The 21959-nt window shown below is 40.7% G+C and overlaps 1 protein-coding gene across 1 annotated transcript in view; it reads left to right on the forward strand.

Moving 5' to 3' along the window:
- The window catches only part of PREP (prolyl endopeptidase), a 104407-nt gene extending 92468 nt beyond the window's left edge, over positions 1-11939 (forward strand). Inside the window, exons 12-15 of the mRNA XM_035321267.1 lie at positions 1371-1465; positions 3800-3931; positions 8635-8791; positions 11043-11939. Of these exons, the coding sequence (XP_035177158.1) occupies positions 1371-1465; positions 3800-3931; positions 8635-8791; positions 11043-11337 (679 nt within the window). The 3' untranslated portion in view covers positions 11338-11939. The remainder of the gene's footprint in view (positions 1-1370; positions 1466-3799; positions 3932-8634; positions 8792-11042) is intronic.
- Positions 11940-21959: the final 10020 nt, after the last annotated feature.

Raw genomic sequence — 21959 nt, forward strand, 5'->3', positions numbered from 1 at the left:
GCATGTCCCAGTGATCTAAGGAAAAATGTGATTCACAGTGATGGACTTAAGAATTGATCTTTCCAGAAGCAGAGAGAATTCATGCCTCCTGAGCCATCTGATGGCCACAGATAACCAGCCCAGGCTGAAAGTTTTTCCTTTGGGTTATGAAAGTACAAAAATCTCTTATCAGTCATCCTTTTGCTTACCTCTTTGTTTTCTTAATCCTTGGTATATATTGTCAAGACCACTGCCAGTACGTAGATAACTGCTTTGGGAGGTATGAAAAATTTACTTATTTTGATACTACATCCATGTGTGAAACACTGTAAGACTGTCTTTCAGGACGTTTCTGATAAGCAGTAGGGGGACTTAAAAATAAGAAGGCCCAACCCTTGCTCTTGTCATTGAATAGGATTAATTTTTGCAGGCAATGGTTTCTTGTGAGGGCAAAGATTTCAAGAAGATAAGAAATTTTAATCTACTAGGGAAAAAAAAATGTTGGGATTAAGTTTGAATATATTACTGTTCTCTTTGGCATATTCATGGTTTGCCATCTGGAGCTTTTGCTATGTTAAGCTACTGCCTCAACAGATCAGAGATCTATTTTTCTTCTTAATTGTTAAATATAATCTAAATTACTTCAATCCCTTTTAAAAATATAGTAATCACTTTGGTACTTTTGCAGTTTAACATCTTTTAAAAATTAATGTTACTTTAGCTTTCAGACTGGTTGGAAAGGTATCAGGGAAGGCAAAACTGTAATTTCATGTTTTACGATTTGTTATGCATTTAACAATGCAAGTATAGAAAATAATGACAGAAGGGGATTGACCAGAACTTGACTGCAGATCCTGCAGAACTTTTCTTTGCAAACACAATTTTATAAAAGTCAAAGAAAAAGTGTTAAGCAGAAGCTGAAAATACCAACCCATAAGCAAAGGTCATGTGCTGATAGTAAGTCTTAATTCTTTGCTTTCTTCATTTGGGCTAAACCCTGAAAAAGCGAAGGGCCCACCACTGAGGAACAGTTAGAAAGCCATGGGGCTCCAGTGGTACCAGACAGCTTTTGTCCCCACACTGGAGGGTTCAAAGATGATCAAAAAATGGTGACGTGTCTTGGAGGGTTGTCTTCAAGGCAGAACCACTGGCTGCTCTCCTCAAAGTGCAGAACTAAAGGAACAGAGCGGGTTCCTTTTGAGAGGCGGTTTCATTTCCATGGAAAACCATTGAAGAAAGCCTGGCTACTCAGGTTTGCTATCAGGGAAGGACTTTGTTCATGGTTTCATTATTGATCTTGGGAGAGATCTTTCCCTCAAAGTATTTTTGTAAAAGTGGTAGGAATGTAAACAGTTGGAAATTTGAAAGTAATCCTCTGTTTGATTTTTCAGTGTGTCAAGACTTATTTTTGTGCGACACCTAGGAGGTGTTCTAGCAGTGGCAAACATCAGGGGCGGTGGTGAATATGGAGAGACCTGGCACAAAGGTAAATCAGTCCAAGCCTGGAAACAAAACTGCAGGCTTAGCCGTGAAGATGACAACAATCTTTCTTTCCCTCTTCCGTACTCATATCTCCTTTTGGCTTGTAATTATTCCATTGAAAAATCTTTTTTTTTTTTTTCTTATTCATATATATATTTATGGTTTTTTTTCTTATTCATATGACCTGTAGCTTGTCCAGTGTTATCTGATATTTCCAGTGTATTTTCAGTGAGTTTTTGCAACCTACTTTAAAATAGTTTTGTACAAAACCAATATTTTTTTCCAAGAAAGCTCTTACATTTTTTAAAATAAGATGAATTTCCTAGACTTACAGCATCTGTAAATCCAGGTATTTATCTGGAACTATGTTTCAAAAATGGCAGTCTTGCAAGAAATCTGCCTTGCTTTCACATACTACTTATGATATGTGTAGATGCACATGACCCCACAGTTCTAGATCCCCAAGGCCACACCTGCTGACTACTTAGTCATTCTTTGTATCACTTCGTAAGAAGTTAGCCATTTGCAGAACCTTACAGAAGGTGTGAACTTTGGAGTTCAAAATGCTTTGCATGTTAGACATCAACAGATTGGTTTTGCACAATTTATGAATAGGCCAGGTTTCATTTTTTATTTAGAGAATGTGATTGTTTTCATAGAAACTTTAGCTCCTCAAATGCAGTGGCATATCACACATTCTGTATTCTTAGGAGGTCCAGCTTCTTATACAGGCATTTTTAAGCTGCCTTCAATGCTGCAGGGAAGCCAGGTCACTCACTAGAAAACCCTGTCAATCTCTTTCCCTTTTTTTTAGTACCTTTGATGTATTATTCCATACTTTTGCAGTACAGTCCTTGTTTAAATCCTTTGATTGCCTCTGTCAACTTGTCTGATTGTTGACAATTTTCTGCATGGAGATTTTCAAGCTGGAGAAAGTCCCACTCAGCTGTATAACATATACAGTCATTATGTGATGATGCCTTATTAATATCCCAAGAATTTGATGGATAAGTTGCTGGAGATGTTGTCAGTTAGGCAAATGGACCAAAACAGTGATATCATGATGCAACAGTTTGCATTGGGAGCAATCCGTAATAACTTTGTATCAAACAAAATGGTATTCCCAGATCATTACATCTGTCTATTTTCATTTCATCTGTGGTAATTTTTTGTCTGGGTCATTTCCTCACAATTGAGTTAAAGATGTAATGGTTTTATAAATAGAAGCTGCATAAGCTTGCAAATGCAGGATATTATTGCCAAAGGTGAAGTATCCTTCATTAATTTTAATTTGCCGATTGATTTGTAATAGGTTTTAATAAAATTTATCTTAATATGATAATGCTTTTTTTAGTCCACCTATTTCCTGCTTAATTTTGACCCAAGTCTTTTATTGCAGTTGCGAAATTAGATATGCATCTGTTCTTTGTTAACTCTAAAAGCAATTACAGAAGACTTTTTAACTGTATAGACAGGCTTCTGACCTTACACCAGATCAGAACTTTAAGCAGACTAGTAAGGTTTATTTCTCCTTTGCTGCCACACTTTTAAAGAATTTTTCATTGTCCCAACATGTCTCTTCAACAGTCTTGTTAATGTGAGAATTATGTTTGTTTTCAAATAAATAAATTACTGGTTCCACTCCTACAAGGAGATCTATATGACTAAAGGTTAGAGTTTCCTTACCTGACCTTTTGCAACAGAGAAATGAAGCATCCAGGGTAAGCAGAGTGTGTGGGACCATTGGATAGACAATGGAGATAGAGACACCTCCAGATGATAGCTCATTCCACCTACTTTAGAGTGAAGTCCTTATTTGACCATAGCTATATATCATCGGATTTGAAAACGTAATAGAAAAAAAGGTAAATTGCCAGCCACATATTCTATGCCCAGGAAATTAGAAGTCCTTATTTTATATAGAAGCTAATTGGAAGTTTTATTCCCTTAAGAAACTGCCACTGCGTTTAATGCTGTTAAAGTCCCATTAAATCAAACCTCAAGTGGATCGTATGTGGTCATTTTGTTTATATTTTGCAACACAAAGCTTTTAGCTTTAATTTTTCTGGTTTGGAATGTTACCTGGCACTCACTCTATAGTATAGGTATGTATTATTCAGAGTTTCTGAAAGCATTAGAGTTATTGACAGAACCATTTTATGCTCTCTGTGTTGAAAGAATCTTTCATTTTTGCTGTCTTTCTGACCTGCATCAATTATTAAAATGTTCATGAAACTGGAACCGTTCCCAGGTATTTTTGCACACGTTTTCTGAATAGATGATATTAAATGGATTTTATGGTGTTGGAATCAACTGATTTGTTTTATTTGTGTGCTAGGTGGTATCTTGGCCAACAAACAAAATTGCTTTGATGACTTTCAGTGTGCTGCCAAATACCTCATCAAAGAAGGCTACACATCTCCAAAGAAGTTGACTATTAATGGAGGCTCAAATGGGGGCCTATTAGTTGGTAAGAACTGCTTGTATATTGCCTGGGTTTGCTGCTTTCCTGGGGTTTATCAAAGTAACCAGAGTAAAATGTATCAGAGCCTCTTCTTCAAGGATTGCCAGAATGTCAGCACAATAATATATACCAAGCATTAAATTCCACTTCAGTTCCACTTCATTTGACATTTCCAAAGAACATTGGGATTCTGCAGTCTCTAACAAATGCTGACTGTTAAAAGCCATGCTTACCATTACTTTCTTACGTGCTGGAGCAAGCCCTATGATAAAATCAGAGAGTAAGAATGTGTTAAAAAAAAAAAAAAAAGGTTAGTTGTTTTAATGTATTTCTTAAGGCTGATTAGTATGAATCAATAACAAAACAAACAGAAAATCTGTTATGTAGCATCAGGATGTTATGTTGCATAAACCAGAATCCCATGTTCTGCAGTCCTTCATCAGTTTTCTCGTTCAGTCTTTCTGTAGTCATGCATTCCAATTCTTAGAGGGAAAATGAAAACATGACAGTTCTGCATTTAAGGTCTCTGTACAGGAGCACATTGACTGCTTGACTGAACTTTAATTGTGTAGAGTCAAAACAGGACCACAAATAAAACCATGCAAAATGAAATGCAAAATACAAGTACGGTTACTTGAAAAAGACACAGTCTTTTGACAAATTATGTAAATGTAATACCATCGTTACAAAGGCATCTTGTTCACACATAATACACTACCGTGTTCTTAAATTCAAGGAAATTAAGAACTTTCTCAGAAAAACTTGCACAAAAATCCCATAGTCTAACTAATATTTAAAGAGCTACAGAATTTATTTCTGATAATATCACAGTGTCTAAAAGTGGTAGAAGAAAAATAAATGTTTTTATTCAGTCTTGAAAGGAGAAGGAAGTGCAAAGGAATAATGTTGAGGTTTGTTTGGATTTCTTTAAACAGCATGAAATACATGTGACAGAGATGAGCTACTCATGAGAAGGAAAAAAAGCATATTTCAAGTTCATAAACATCTGGTTTACAGAAAATGAGCAGATTTATTAGGACCACCCTTTGCATGCTCTGCTTTTTATACTCCTCCCTATTTATCTGCTGCTGAATACTGGCTCTATTGATTTTTGTTTGGTTTTGAGTAAGCTGGTATCCTCTCTAAGAAGCAAGATCTGGAGTTACACAAGTCTTTGGTCCAAGCCATGTTGGCTATTCCAGCTTTCTTATTTTTTTTTAATCTATTGTTTTAAAAATAAATAACATCTAGAGTATACATGTAAAGTTGTATTTTTGCTTTCTGCATATATGCTTCTAAGTTACAGATGACAGGAGCTATTTGTGCATTGTAAGTAAGAACATTGATAGAAATGGATGAAAATAATAAAGGAAAAATGGTTTGCACACCATTTTTGTTTGCACAAGTCCATTTTATGTGAGCACAAGTATTTATCTGAACATTCAGTTATGCTGTGTAACATGTTGGAAGTTTAAAATAGTATTTTCAGAAGCTTACTCGGACTTCAGCTTCACTCAGGATGAGATTCATCCTACCCAGCTTTAGTCATCAAAAAATCTGTGTTTCTGCCTGAACAAGTCAGTCTGGCTCCTTGTTTTGGTTAGGGGAAGCAAGTGACATCTGCAGAGTGCACATCATGCCAGTGTGAGACAGGTGCCGTGACTCTAAACCTCTCTGCTGTGAAAAGTCTAGAGTTAGAAACGTTCAGTTGCAATTGCAGGCTGATTACAGTCCAGCTGGGTTTTATTGCTCTTACTGAGCTAGATAAGGATTTTTCTTGACTGGGTAAAATTAGGTTAATTTAGGAAATACTCGGAAGTGTTTTTTCATCAAAGCAAACCTAAATTTTGCAGTAGCTGTTCCTGCAATGCTAGAGAACATAATAGATATTTTAGGTGCAAGGACACAGTGCTAGATTTTCTTAGTTTTCATTTATTGAGAAAAAAACTGACAAGGAAGAGTACTGTCAGTCTTCCAAAATACCCTTTCTTTTTTAGGCTTAACTAACAGGAGGTGCCTCTGAGGAGTGCAGGGCTCTGGGCTCTTGCCTCATTCAGCTGCAAAACAAGACTTCCTTGTCCTGCAGAGTGTCATCCCAAAGCTTAGCAGAGTAGCACAGCTGTGAGCTGAAAACCTCCTTCATGCAGATGCAGTGTTCGACCTCTCGTGTTTGCTTGGACAAACAGTTCTGAGGTTCTGAAATCTTATTTTAGTACCAAATTTTAAAGCTCAATATGTAGAGGGGTAAAACTCATGAATAAATTCTTGTTCGAGGTAACAGTTCATCAATGCATGTAATTATGGCTAATTAAAGGGGTGCCGTGGGAACTGATGAGTCTCCATAAGTGTTTTCTTACTGAAGTAACAATTCAGAGAGCTAGGAGCAGCAGTTCTGATACAATCCCCAGCAACACATGGTGGTGCTTCAAGAGACTCTGCAATGAAGGGTACTAAAATTCAATCTTACGATTGGTATTTTGGCTTTTTTTTTCGTACCAGAACAGCATTTCTGTTCAAAAAAGGAAATAACATTAAAAGGAGGGGCTTGATCAAAAGATACAGACAAAAGGGTGAAGACCTTTTAGGCAGCGTCTATTTAAGACACTATACATACCTTACGGAGATGGCTCAGAAAGGACCCAGGAAGAGTCATGTGGTTATACGTCAGAGACGACCAGAAGTAAAATAACATCTTCCAGAAAGCAGAAATCACATGGAAATGAAGAAAAGAGGATAGAGGTAAAATGACAGGGACTGATGGAGCACAGGAGGTTGATGAGCAAATTGCTAACAACAAAAAGATTGGCAATAAAAACCTTCTGTGCACATCAAAGCAAGAAGCTGGCCAGAGAATCTGTGGGGTCATGAGTTATAAAAGGAGCACTAAACAAAGATAATGGCAGAGCAGAACAACTAAATGCTCCATTTATGTTGATGTTCCCTCCTGGGGAGCACAGGGAGTTCCCTGCACCGGAGTCTGTCTTTGTGGGGAATACTCTGAGGAGCTGACTCAAGCTGAAGCATCAGCAGAAGAGGGTTTGGAATAAATCAATCAACTGAAAAGCAGCGTCTTGCCAGGACCAGATGGTGCACACACAAGATCTGAAGTGAACTCCAGTGTGAAATTGCAGACTACTAAGTCTGAATATCTGAGGAACAGAAGGGGATGAGTGTAATGCCAATCGTTAAAGTGGCAGTCCACAAACTGCAGATCGGTAAAACTGACTTCTGTAACAGGCGAGCTAATTGAAACCAATAAATAATAGTTGACGCACATAGAGAAGAATTTTGCCAGCTGAAGTTGCGGCTTGCAAATCTTAAAGCTACTTGAAGGAGTCAGGGAGCATGTGGTGCTTGTAATAGTGATCTAGTTATTCTAGGATTCTCAGAAGCTTTTTACAAGGTCCCTTGCACAAGGCTATGCATGAAAGTTCTTGTTGAGCTGGAAGGAAGGTCATGTTATAGCAATAGCCTGCTTAGCAGAAAGCAAAGAATAGGAGTTAATCCATTTTCACAGTGGACAAAAATGAGAAGATAAATCATTTGGGAATGACTGTGCCTAGATGTGGATGCACAGTGATTAGCTCTGAGTTAATAAAGGTATTCTGAGATCCATTGTAGTTTGGTGAAAACCTCAGTGATGTTATTTCTTATGCTACCAATAAGTAGGGGGATATGTAAAATCCTCAGGCAATAAATTTAAATCAAGCAACAGAAGTTGGAATGGAAGAGCTCATTGCTACAGGTTATCACAACACTAGATAAATAAACATTAAGAAAGGAAAAAGTTGTATTTATGGAGGATATTTGTTTTGATGCCTGCAAATAATCTCTAACTGAGGGTAAACCTAACCAACTAGTTGCAAAAGCTGGTAATGTACAGGAAATCTCTCAGTATTTGCTTTATTTCTTACAGCTTTTCCCACAGCATCTGCCAGTTGTCACTCTTGTAAACTGAACACTGAACTAGATGGAGAAATACTCTGGTTATTTTTATAATATGAGGCAAGCATTATTCTTAAAGAAATTACCCATTCCAGTAGCAGGAAGATGAAAATCATTAAAAAGAACTAATTTGCTATATTAAAATGAGGTTGTTCCTCTGATTTTTAATAATTTGCTTTTATTAGAACTCTTTTCATATGGATTTACATAGTAATTATAGAGGAAAACTTTCATCAGTAAATGGAGTTTTTTCTCCTTAATGTCCTTTTCTTTACTGACACTTTTATTAGAAGTTTAGAAAGTGAATGGCTTACTAAACTTCAATTTCAGTAATCTGAAAGCTCACATTTAAAAAGTAAGTGTCATCTTTGGAAGGCAGTTTTCTAAGAACAGTATGTTTGGAGGAGGGAAGTAGCTTTTGAAAATGCCGTCTTTGGGAGGTATTTATCCATTTGTGTATTTGCTTTCAGTTTTGCTGAAAAGACTATTTGATTTCATAGACACTGGCAGGCTTCTCTGTGTAATTGGTTTTATATTGTATTCAAGTTCTTTGGCTTCAGATACTGTATGGGAACCTATATTTCTTCTCTTCTTGTTTTGACTTAACAGTTCTATGTTTTTTTTCTTTTGAAAAGAAACTCCACATTTATAAAAGACAGCAATGCAGAAGTTGGTCTGACGTGAACTTTTTGGCAGTGGACCTTTCACTGCTGAGCCTAATTCTTTAAGATAAGAATACTAACAGAGTTGTTTTCCTGTCCAAGCTGCCTGTGCTAATCAGCGCCCCGACCTCTTTGGTTGTGTTATTGCCCAAGTGGGAGTGATGGATATGCTCAAGTTCCACAAGTACACCATTGGCCACGCTTGGACTACTGACTATGGTTGCTCTGACTGTAAAGAGCAGTTTGAATGGCTGTGCAAGTAAGTGTCTTTAAAATATTTCTGTGGTTGCTAAAATGCAAACTCTGCTCATCAGTTTCAGGTTGTCATGATCAATAGCCATTCGAAGACTTATTTCTTCTTTGATAAGAATTATTTCATCCTTTCCCACACTGGATTTAGGGAGTTCAGAATTGCCTTACACGTCAGCTTTGCTTGAACAACTGTCTTCAAAACCCTGTTGATTCAACTGGTCATTCAACTGGCTGTAACAACAGAATTTACTCAAGTGAACCACTACATAAATCGTATTTTTTACGATGGGAGGTAGACTATCACCATTATGAATTATATTATACAGTGTGGATAGGGTTTTATTTGTAGGAATTGAATGGCAGTAGACCACAACAGGATATTAATTCAGTTCTCAGCCTCTTGCTGAGAAGGTCTGGAAAGATTATTTAGAAGAAAAAAATCAAGGAGACACGGTGTGCGAACAGAAACGGCCAATGTATTTGTATGGCCAATAATGACCGAGAGTGCCATCAGTTTAAAATATTTTTCTGGCACCTCATCTCCTGTTACTGTATTTGGATACCTTTAGTAATGAAGATTAACATTACAGGAGAATGCCTCAAATGTACTAAACAATTTGGCTTGTCTGAAATGTAATAGTGTTTAGATACATTTTTTAGTTTAGAAAAAAAAGTCATATCCAAATGCTGGAGTCAGTTGGGCCCATTGTAATTTGTTTGTTTCAAGGCCTCCTGCTGTTCAATTTAAGGTTTCAGTGGCAAACGCTTTTTTGTAAATATAGTGCACAAAACAATTAACAGATCTCATAATTCATCTTATTAGTAGCTTTCAAAACAAGAGTATTTAAAATGATCCAGATAATCTCAATGATTTTAAAATAAAATTTGCCTGAACGTGTGTGAATTCAGATACTTTGAAGAGGTGAAGTGGAAGCAAAGTTTTTAAATTCATTCTGCGATTAGGAGAAACGCATATGTAGAAAGCAGTCATTCTGTACCTAGTTATATTCATTATACTTAACTCACAAAATCTAAATGCATAATTTTAAAAACATCTTCAATGACAATACATTAAATACTTATTTCCTGATGGAAAAATTTCAGCTGCTTTGTTTCCTGTTCAACTGTCAATTGCTTATCAAATGTATCAAGATAAATAATGTTGCATAGATGTTGTCCTTACAGATACTGAAAAAATAATTAAGGCAAATAGACTGCTACATACTGACCATTATTAGTTTTTTTTCAAAACAAATCATCTACAAATTCACTGATGTCCTCATTTCCACTTAAAAAATAAAGCTAGGAATCTGTTGGGTTAGACATTCAAGTGTTGTCATGTGTTCTTAAAAATAATTTGGGTTTACTGTATGAATACTCATCCACACGTGAAATTGATTCAAAAGTAAAGCAAAATTCTCTTTGTATTTCCTGTGATGAAATAGGAAAAAAAAAAGAAAACTACTATCCTATTCTTGATTTAAGAAATATAACGTTCTTTCTAGCTGTAGCTTTGTCTAAATGAAGTGTGAAATGGTTAGATGGAATACTTTGTGACTTACTATTACATTTAATTTCTAAAATCTGAGAGTATCTTGTGTTGATTTATGCAGATATATTTTTAATGTTATGCTGCAGTAGTTTAAAAAATAAATAAACAAATTCTCCTGCAATGAAAACAAGTTTTTGTAACTCAGAATATTCATTGGTCAAAAAATAGGAATCAGTCTTCCATTTAAAGCAGGAAAACATACAGCTTCCTTTCAGTTTACTGCATGGGATTCCCTTATGCATGTTCAAAAGTGGTGTAAATACTAGACGAATCAAAATTTGTAAGCCTACAGCACTTGTGGCTTACTATCAGAAACTGTTTCCAAATTTGCATGGAAAAAAGCTACTCACATGCAGACCTGGACTACGTATGTGCTGGGGAAAAGTCTTGATTTTCCCAGCAGGGTGGATCCTGCAATGAACTTTAGAGTTTTTGCCAAAGTTTCCCCATTGCCCCTTCCTGATGTTCTGATATTTCTGTAAGGTGTATGCATAGGCCTCATTGCAATTAAATAAAGGTACTTGTTTTACATGTGTTTGCCAGAGATCTATGACATATCGTTTGCCAGTGGTTTAATTCTGACCTTTGCAACTGAGAATTGTAGCACTGAGTGCTATCGAATGCTGCTATGACAATTTCAGTAGGAGAGGACCTTCTTGTTGGGTCTCGAGGAAAAAATACGTAAACATTTGTGTGCTTTCCTCAGGTACTCTCCACTCCACAATGTCAAACTACCAGAAGAAGATGGCATCCAGTATCCCTCTACGCTGCTCCTCACAGCAGACCATGACGATCGTGTGGTCCCTTTACATTCGCTGAAGTTCATTGCTACTCTGCAATATGTCGTGGGCCGAAGCCGTAAACAAACCAATCCCCTTCTCATCCACGTTGACACCAAAGCTGGGCATGGAGCTGGAAAGCCAACTGCTAAAGTTATAGAAGAAGTGTCAGATATGTTTGCTTTTATAGCACGATGCCTAAGTCTTGATTGGATTGAATAGGCAAAATGTTTATTATTGTCTCCTTTAGAAAAAAGGGCTTTAACACCGTTTAAGACCAACCAGACTACTACTTGGTGTAGTACTTACATTTAAGAACTGCAGTTTAATATTTTATTGATCCAACCTGCTATGGAATTTTGATCTTCTGTGCTTCCCTTTTTTTTAAGAGTTTCTTTGAATTTCTTTTCTACTGCGTTTCAGAGTACGTTTTAAGTAGCATGTTCAGATAAATAGCTGAGCTACTGTCAGTGCTATTGTGAGCATTTAGATTCCAGAGTTAGTGCTAGCTGAGCTGATTTCATGTAAACAATTTTAATGTATTTTGCACCAATAAGCATATCCAGGTCAATTGTAATTAAATGTAAGTACTGTCCACATACAAGAGCTCTGAGCATACTTTATTTACACAGTAACTTATTTAAGAATGGAAATTGAAAGTGTTCTTCGATAATCATGAAATACTGAAGAGATGGTAATCTGGGTAATTAATTACCCAAATATTATTAAAAACCTTATATTTCATGCTGTTTGTAACTGTGTTACAGTCTATGATAACAGTGTTGCTAAATTGTTTTTTCTTTCTAAAAAGGCTTCAAACTGTCTCTGCTTTTCTCTTCCATCATTTATTTCCACACAGAAGAGAAAAACTTGAAGAATTCTTAGATTCTCATTCTAAGCTCAGTCAAGGTATGCATACACACTTCACAGTGTTCCCTGTCTGCTGTTAGCTCTTTTAACTATTTCTTAACAGTAGACCAGACGCTCATTTGTTTAGACTGTTCAAATATAAGTTTCCCACGTGCATCTGACAGAATATTCTCTAAGGAGCCAAAACCTGAAGATACGTATATAATCTAGTCCAGCTTGCAGAACATCAAAAGCACGTAGGCAGACTGCTTAATGGTTTGACATGTACAGTATTTGAGCTGCCATTTCCTGACTTTGATTTAGGCTGTAGAGCGATTAAGTAGATGTGAGTAGATGTTCCCTGCTAGCTGTCTAAATTCTGATGCACTGCAGCAAATTAGGTTTTGATCTGGGGGAGCAAAAAGGCATTCTACCAATTACTGTTGCCCCTCCAGAAAATACTGACACTTTCCAGTTTTGGATAAACTAATATACTCTGCCAGAATCATGCTTGTTGTCATATTTGTGCTTGGACCCTTAGGCGGGTATTTTAGCTCTGGGCTTAAGAGTTTAATCTAAGCAAATGATGTCTCAGCCCAGGAAGAGGAGGGAGTGGTGTTTAAAAGTGGAGTAGGCTGCCGTTTATTCGCACCAGATTCATGCTGTTTCTCTCACACTCTCAGGATTCTTCTGATTCCCTCTGCAGCCCAGGAAGGATCATGCCTCCAAGGCCTTTATAATGCATAATCTGATTTTATGGAGGGAAAAAAAAAAAAAAAAAAAAAAGTCTACTTTCCTATGAAATACCATACTGCAAAACCCTGTATGTCTTCTGGGATCTGTTTGTGGGTATTACAGTTTTACCAGATACATTATGGACTGATGTATTCTGATCCCTGCACTGTATTAAACAATCAGACAAACTATCAGGGGTAAGGGATTTTTTTTCCCTCCAGGTTGTGAAAAGAGGCTTCAGGTTCACCTCAGCCCTTCTTCCCCACCCTTTTCCCATGCGCATGGGAACTATTTTCTAAGATCATCGCCGAATTTCTAACAGCTGCACTGTAACTGCAGGAACAAAGGACATGAGCAGTGCCATCCATCTCTGATGGTAACACCCAAGGGTTGCAGCATCTGGCCTCTTATTGAATGTTACAGTATCATTAAGAGGACAGAACTTTCTCTCCAAGACAAGAGCTTTGCAGGACAGGGTATGTAGAAAAGCACATTCCTTGGACATTGAAACTGAGCTGAATTGTATTGGTGCCTTGAATTGCAAAGCCTTGGGCACAGCTACCTCAATCATCTCTTCAGGTCTTTGTTGTACTCCAGCTGCTCAAACAGAAAACTTCTGGCACAGGATAACAATCGTTCATTTTCCTCCCGAAGCTCGGTATCGGGCCAGATGACCAATAATGGGGACGGTGGAAAAATCATTTCACTTTGAGTGACAATCAATAGTATTGACAGTGGATTTAGCTTGCTGGAGAAACCACTCAATAAATAAATGTTCAAGAGTACCCCTTGTAGAATGCTGGTATCTCTATTAGCAAGGCACTTTGTTGCCCTAATAAGGTCTTAATTTCAGTATTTTAGCTGACCTTAATCAGGTATGCCAAGTACCAGATTCAGGTGCCAAAAAGTGGTGTTGCAGAGGTGTCCTATTGGCTGCATTGCTTCTTTCAGTACAGAAAGGATTATGGCCCCAAATGGAATCCATAATTAACTCTGAGCAAGTAATGCGCTTGTAATACAGCAGGATTTAAGCCTTTAAGATTTGGATTAAATAGACCCGGAACCAAACCACTTCTGGTGTAAAAAAAAAAACGATAATGAAATCTTAGTTAATCTGCTTTCAAGGGTAGCTTCTTCTCTATACAGTGGAAATACTATTTCATGGAGGGGCTCTGTGTTCTGTGCCTTATATTTCCAGTGCATGAAGCAAAATTCACTGGATGGGCACAGTGCGTGGTAACCTCATCACAACTAAGTACATTTTCAAAGTCTCGTTAGAAAAACAGATGCCAACATTTTGTTCCAAGATCAAAACTAGAAAAATCTTTAAAGTCCTATAAGAGGCTTATATTACATAAACCTAAATCTGATTTTAAGTGGAAATAAATGAACTTCTTATATATGCCGTTCCTTTCTGATATTCTTCACAGCTAATGTAAAGATATTGTAGTCATCTTTGCCCCCACGAGAACGCATTGCATCAGTGTTAATATATGTGAAAAGGGTTGAAAGTTTTTTAGAAGTTTAAAGTCTTCATATTCTTCACAGAAAAGGAAAATTGAATTCCCTCGTATTTGGGTTGATCTAAATTTTGGTATCTGAAAAAAAAATCCAGAATTTATATACTGCTGGGGAGGGTGCAGCACCTATAACCATCAACATTTAAGGGCAGAAGAAGGGCAGCTGGCCTGTGGATATATAAGAATAAGGGACGCTCAAGATAGAATTTGGAGACAGCTGTTCCTGGCACCCAGAGCTTCTCCTGTTTCACCAGGATTTTCTTGACTTGGCTCTACTTTGCTGTCAGTCTGTGGGAAGGCAGAAATACGAGCAGCAGTACTTTGGTTTTGATACGGCCAGCAACAGCTTTCAAACATCTATGTTTGAAAGGTTGCGTCAGGTCATTTATCTATTTTTAGCCTGAGGTAGCCCCTCAGGGTTGCCTAAAGATCTGCTTATAGACTCTTCCTGTCAGCCTCTCCTGTGAAAGGGGTTTTCCAAGCTGAGTAGGATTTAGGGGGGAGGGCCAAGGGAGGCACTTGGAAGCCTGGCTAATTAACAACCACCTAATTTTCTGCCAAGCTCTTCTACTTTGCAAGTCTTTAGTAAACAGCTTTTGTGCAATTGCCTCTTTGTGCAGACCTCTCAGGGTTCGGATAGTTCGTGCTGTTTGAACAACCGGGTTTGGCAACTTTTTTCACTTCTCCATGTGTTCTTTTAATTATTTCTGCCTTACTCTTATTGGTTGCCAGGAAAAGAAAAAGCATTCCTCTGATTTTTTTTCTTACCCTTGAAGGAAGAGGAGGTGGGATAGCCTTCCAGTACTTGTGTCTGTGAAGATAACCAAGGTGTGTTCTCAGATAAAATTATTCCTGAATAATTCCACTCCGTTTCTGAATAATCTCATGTCTTCAGTTTATTCGTGGCAGAGAGATCTCTGTGATGGAGTCCCTGAGTGGAAGCTATACTAGCTACTGGCATCTGCAGAAATAAACTGAAATTCTGGACTAGGAGACAAACTGTGATTTGGCCATTTCTCCTTGTTTTTCACAGGAAGACTAACTGAAAATTTAACATTTAAAACCAAAGCTAAGTGGTAACGTGTCGGTAAGAACCTCTGCTCTGTAGACAGCCCTCTACATTGACAGCAGGAGTAACAGAGATGAGGAACAAACATGGTGCCCGCATCCTCACCCATTGCAAGGTAACTTTAGTGTTGCAGGTCTGAATAGTAAGAGTCAATCATTTCATGGTGATTTGCACTAAAAATTTTGAGCTTCCACAGCAGATTCAACATGAGAGCTGGAGTCCATGGATCAATGTCTGCAAATGTGACGATTCTAGCCTGGTGCATGCTGTTCAGAAGATAATCATTTGTGCATTACTACTTTCAATGCGTATCAGGCCATCTATGTACAAGAAAGAAGACATTCTTCTTGAACCGCTTCAAACGCATGTGGGATGGTGTTGCAAGCTATTTTAAATAGCATGCATATTAGGTAGGCATCTGATAGTGCTAACTGGAGCATTAAACTAGACATTTGTCTATAAGCTAAGCAGTACACTATTAGGCCAAAAATATTATCTGTAATTTTCATCTTAGCATCACTGTCAAAATATAGTGGAAATAATCTGAAGAAAAGCAATAGAAAGGTCTTAATCTTTTAGTATCCATATTGTTTTGACCCTTTCGGTGCTTCAGGAGATTAGATAGACATTAATTTTATGGGTTCTAAAATAAACATCCTGGTTTGCAGTGTTCCCCCAGAGAGGGAGGGGAAGGGAATTTCCTGATTTTAGGAAACAAGGCTGCAGTAGAAATGTAAGATCACGAAGCTACAGACTAGCAATACGTTGAGCTGTACAAAATACCTTAATTCGTCAGGGGCACCTGAACGCGTAGGTGGTAATTCTATTTAGTTCTTAACACCATCATTTTCACACTGCTTTGCTTTCCCTGTGAAGAGGTGTACTTAACCTCTAACATTTCCTCGGTAGAAGAACAGATGAACATTAAGATATATTGCATTTCAGTGATGCTATCAAATATATTCTCTTATTCTGTGGGACTTTAAAAGCATCAGAAGACAAGAGCAATAGCTAAAAAATTGATGTTTGCTTTGCTGTCTAGCAGTCATTGAACAACTGTGAGCATACTAAATAACAGGAATTTATTAATTAGTTACACACCAGTTAATGCAATTCTTTACAACTAACAGAAGACTGGACACCTAAAATCACTCACAGGGACCCAAGCTTCACCTCATGTATTGTTTACCTTTCATCGTGCAATTCACTACATAGGCATGGGTATTAGGAAAACTTCACATTACTGCAAAAAAGTGGCATAAACCTTCATGATCACTGCCTGCAAATTGCAGCACTTGGGAAACCTCTATTGCTGCTTGTAAACAAACTTCAAGCTATATTTTGAAATTAAAGGGATGACTTTTCCTAATCAGAGGTGCTTGGACCTTCTTGAACTTCCAGTAAGTGCCGATCCACATCTCTGATCTTCGCAATACCATCCATCTCTCAAAACACTTAAAAGCAAAATAAGCGTTCTTGCAGTTCCCTGTATGTGCAATGTCATTACCCTCCAGCACTAGCTTGCAGAGCGTTGGCTGCCAAGGACAAACTGGAAAACATCCTCCTCTCACAGATGACAGTCACTCGCAACAACAACCCAGTCATTAAACAGTTTGCTGCCGTGGGCCAGCTGCCCATTCTTCCTGCCTGGTAGAGCCGTCCAAAGCCTTCGCGCTTGCCAGAGGAAGTAGATCGAGGGGGAGGGGTATCAGAGCTGCAAAATTGCTTCCAGCTAATGAATTGGAAACCCTGTTGAGACCATTTCATTAGAGGTTTTGAACAGCATTTGTTGTTTTTGAAGCTGGTTCCCTTTGGTGGGAATCAGGCAGCCAGTTCTGCCAAGTGGGGCCAGCAATGTTGGGTCAGAGGAAGAATGAGTGTGACGGTACACATCACCTGGAGAGGCACTATGGAAAAGATGCTTTCTGTGCACTAGGGTTTAACAACAAAGTGTACTGATTTCTGCTGTACTCGTTTAATCAGGTTCTTTTCAAGGGAAGAGCCATAACATTAACTGCAGAGGGGTGTTGTAGCCTGTTCAGCCTCTCAGAGCGGCCGTACCCCTGGGGCAAGAGTTACTGTGGCAGACCAGTCAGAAACACGGGGAACAGTCACCAGACGAATCTAAAAGTGCCATGTCTCAGTGGGGAATGGGATGAGAAGTGCGTATCTTTGTTTTCAGCACTATGGAGCTCATACTCCTGGAGCTGAAGGAAAAGCTGTTCTCCCGGCAGAGGCTGGCCTTAGGACATGCTGGCTGTAGCTCATCCCAAGCTCCCACACCAGCCATCGTGCTGGTGCTTAGCTGCAGTCGCTGAACCGTGAGCGTTCTCTATTGGGCTGTTATTTTGGGAGCTGAGTACGAGAGACTTATGGGGTGGATGTGCTAGCCTGAATCATGTAACTGCTCAGCTTAACCCTGTTCTGTGGCCTGGATGCAGAGGCTGGGTTGTCATGGGGCGGCCTGCACTAACACTGAGGGCAGGTTTTGGTCAGGACACCTCGCCCTTCCTGCAGGAGGCCCCAGAAGAGCTTGCTGGCTCCAGAGAAGCCATTTTTCCCTCATCTCAAAAACCTTACAGCTCTAAGTGCTGCAAATGGCCAGGCACAAGCAGCTCAGCCCTGTGGCTGCCCTACCTGTCAGCTGCTCACGTGTGCCAGGCAGTGTGGACACCCCCCAGGGACCCTGACTCCCTCAGGGCAGCCATGCTTCCCCTCACGGCAGCGAGCAGAGGTCTAGCTGTCTGAAGGGAGGCATGTCAACACTGGAGCCCTTGCTGTCCTGCGTGCTGCCATCTTCCAGTTTGTGCCCAGCACGGGTGCAGAAAGGCAATGGAGAACACAGGCTCGTATTCAACATGAAGTTGGCACCCAAGGGCTTGTTAGCCCAAGGCATCTCTGCTTGACTTTCAAATCCTTTGGAGGCTTTTAGTAAAGCCCCTGCCCTGGCTCAGTTGACCCAACCGAGATAACTTTGTACCTCATGTGGTGAGGCCTCAGGCATTTGCTCTGCCTTAGTGTTTGTGTGATGTGATTCAGTAGATGTTTTCAGAGAACATTTACCAGAGCACATTCAGCAGGGCAGAGCTCCTGCAAAACATGGCTTTCCCCTCCCTTCCTTCCTAAGCACAGCAGTGGCTCCTGGCGAGGGCCATCCCCAGCCAGAGATGAGGAGAGCGCTGAGTGGTGCCGGAGCCCCCTCCCTGGTGGCAGGGAAGACAAGGGCACAGCTGCAGGGTCCACAGCCGTGTTCTGAGCTCTAGAACCAGCACCCAAAACTGTGTCTCTGTTTTATCCCATGATGTAAATACAAAACACCGCTATGGGCTAAGGCAAACTGCAGGGATCTCTCATTTCCAGGTAAATAACCAGTGCACAGCTGGGGTCACTCAGGCCAGAGGTAACTGCTTCTTTGAGGACAGGGAAGGAGGGGGATCTGCTACACACAGCTGTGCTCATCCATCCGGGCAGACTAAGGTTGTGTTTTGTAGCTCCTGCCTTGAGCCCATCTTTACCTGATGTGGCCTGTCATGAAACGTTCTGTACCCCTTTAAATAAATAAATCCCTCTTGCTCAAGACAGCTTTCAGCACTGCAGACATCTGGTCAGATTCAAACAGCTGGTGATAAATCATCTTGGCGGAAAAATAAAAAAATCTTCCTCTCATGTGTCCCCAAATGTGATGTTCTTCCAGCTGACACCAGCCCTCAGGCAGAAGTCAGGTGGTAATCATTTTTGCTTGGCTGATGCTGTAAAATTCAGGGGGTCTCACAGGGCCAGAGGTGCCCAGCCCCACGGTAGTGTGGTGGCACCACATGGGCAAAGCCCTGGGTGGGCAAAACTCTGTGTGAGGCTCACGCTGAGCCCCAGACGCAGAGCCCTGGGAGGAGGACTCCTGGGAGGAAGGCTGCCAGCACTACGGCCCCTCTGCCAGGACTGGCAGGAGAGCTGCTGCTGCCGGCAGTGTGTTTCATGCTCTGTGCCTGTGCCAGAGCAGTGCCAATGCTTGACGGTGGTCTCAGCTTCATCAGAAACTCAGGAAATGTGTTTGGTCTCTTGGACCACCTGTCCTTCCTCAGCAGAAGGCCAGAGTGCTGCCAAATTGCAGGGGCAACCTTTTTCTTCCTTTAAGTATAAACATCTCCTGTACTCAAAGCTATTTTTTTTCCAAGTGTACTCATCTCATTTGTGGGTTTTCTCTGCTATTCAGAATGGCAACAGATGTCTAGAGAAGCTAATCACTCACATGTTCAAGCCCTAGAAGTCTGTGCAAGCCTTTTGGGAGCTCATGTCATCCTTCTCTCTAGCATGAATTTTGTTGGAAATGCCACTTCATCCTAGAAGCCAGCTTCCCAGGAGGCTGGTAGTGCAGCAGGGAGGTGAGCAAATAGGCCATTTTGAGAACAGGTCTTCAGGAAAAGGCCCTGCCTCCCTGGTGAGGAGCCCTGACCTCCCTGCACCTTGCAAGCATCTCCTGAGGGCAGGAAGGGTTGCTGCCCTCTGCCTGAGTGGTCCTGCTGTGCTGTACGGCGTGAGGCCACAGAGTGACAGCACCACAGGATGGCTGAGGTGGGCAGGAACCTCCAGAGGCCATCTGGTCCAACCTCTGCTCAAGCACGGACACCCAGAGCTGCTTGCCCAGGACCATGTGGTGGCTTTTGACAATCTCCAAGGGGGAAACCCCACAGCCTCTCTGGTCAACCTGTGCCTGTGCTCCGTCACCCACACAGTAAGGCTAGCAGGAGACAAGGCAAGTAGAGGCTGACTCTGCCTCTGAATAAACAGAGCCTGGTGTTCAATGCAAAGTCCAACTCTGGTTACACAGCCCAGCTCAGGCCAGGGCTTGCATGCAGTGGAGACCTCTGGAGCTTCCTGGCCTGACCAGGAGTCATCACGGGGGAGAAGTGGTGAATTGACAGGGCTTTCTGAATCACAGGTCCAGGCTTAAATACCTAGTGCCTGCCTCACAGCTTCAGGTTCATAAATCCTCCCGTCAACTCTGAGCCTGTATCTGCCAGCAGCCTCATCCTCCTCATTCTCCCATCCCCTTCTCTCTGCACTGTATTAAACATTGCAGGAATACTTTGTTTTCCTTACCTCCTCTGAACTCCACAAGGTGCTCTCACCATTCCTAATTACACTATGGATGCTCATTTTTCATTCTTCACCCTCTTTGCTGTCTTACCTTGTCTACTCCTTGAATTATACAGAGATTCAGCATGCAAGCGTTGCTATAAAGCTTATGGCAAAAACAAACATGCTGTAGGATCTCACTCACATGCAGAGACCTTTCCTTGGGGCTCTGCTTAATTTTCTCTCTGCTTTGTTCCTGATCACTCATTAGAAATTCAGAGATCCCTCGAGCCAGTTTCTGAAGACCGGCTGTTCCCATTGGGTGACATATGGCTCCCACATACATGGTCCTCCAAAGAGCTGTGCTTCTCTTAAATCTCATTTCTGGGACACAACAGGGACTTCAGGCAGCGTGTTCGTTTTCCATGAATGACTGGCTCTCACCCATCAGGAACGTTTGGTACCAGCCTTACGGTCCCCCTTCAGCCCTCTGGTTTTCATCCCTGCTTTCACCTCACCGTCACCATCTGCTGCTAATTCCAGCAGTTGTCTTTTGCAGAAACACTTTCTGAGCTGCCCTGGCTCTGTCAGACCTTCTCCCCAGGTGTTTCTGTGAGCGCTGCCTGTCCCTGGTTAGCAAACACTTGGCAGCACCGCTCTGAGCAGCACCCTTTCTTACCAGCTCCTCTCACTGGGGCGTGCTGCGCCCTCCTCCCTCATGTCAGCAGGGCAAGCTGTCCCTACAGACTGCAGCCTCCTCTTGTGCATCGCCTCCTTCCTCTCACTCCTTGGAGCTGCCAACAAAAGCACTTTGCATGACTCGCTTCTCCGGCTGGCAGGCATGCAGCTCGCTGGGCTTTCAGCTCCAGCAGTGGTTTCGCCTCCACAGCAGATCCTTGTCACTGTAATTGTTTTGGATGCGCAGGCCCCGGAGACAGTTTGGTCTTCTCCTATAAACGCCACGCAGTCTTCATTATTCCATCCTTTGTGTTGTCATAGAGAATATGTTTGTCTGGTTTTATGTTTCCCTGTTCTCATTTCAAGTAATCAAATCCACACAGGTCTAAATGAAATAAAACCCAGCAGAACAAAAGCACACTGCTATCCCTCCACCACAGGTTTCCAGCACTGGAAACCAAAAACTATCCACAGTCCTCATCCAAAACACAACAATCAGCACCAGTCTTCCCTTTCAGGCAATGAAAGTCCAGATTGGACCCAAAAATATCAGGGAAATTCTCATACAAATGTCACTGGGGATGAAGGAGCAGGGTCTGTGCCTTGGGGAGGAGGACAGGGAGCTGGTGACTTGTCCCACGGGCTTTCCCAAAAGAGTGGCTCCCCCAGCCCTGCACAGGGAGGGCCCAGAGTTGGAAACCAATCCTCACTGGCCTTTCTCTAGAAACAAAAAGACATTAAAAGAAGCTAAAGAGACAGAAATTTGATAAAGAGTATGCAACGTATGCATAATCTGCAGCCCTCACTGCCACAGAGATGTTACTGGGGTTGAGTGCAGGATTTAAAAAAAAGAAAAAAGAAAAAGAAAAAGAAAAAGAAAGAAAGAAAGAAAGAAAGAAAGAAAGAAAGAAAGAAAGAAA

The sequence above is a fragment of the Oxyura jamaicensis genome, chromosome 3, assembly GCF_011077185.1.
Source record: "Oxyura jamaicensis isolate SHBP4307 breed ruddy duck chromosome 3, BPBGC_Ojam_1.0, whole genome shotgun sequence".
NCBI classification, from domain to species: domain Eukaryota; kingdom Metazoa; phylum Chordata; class Aves; order Anseriformes; family Anatidae; genus Oxyura; species Oxyura jamaicensis.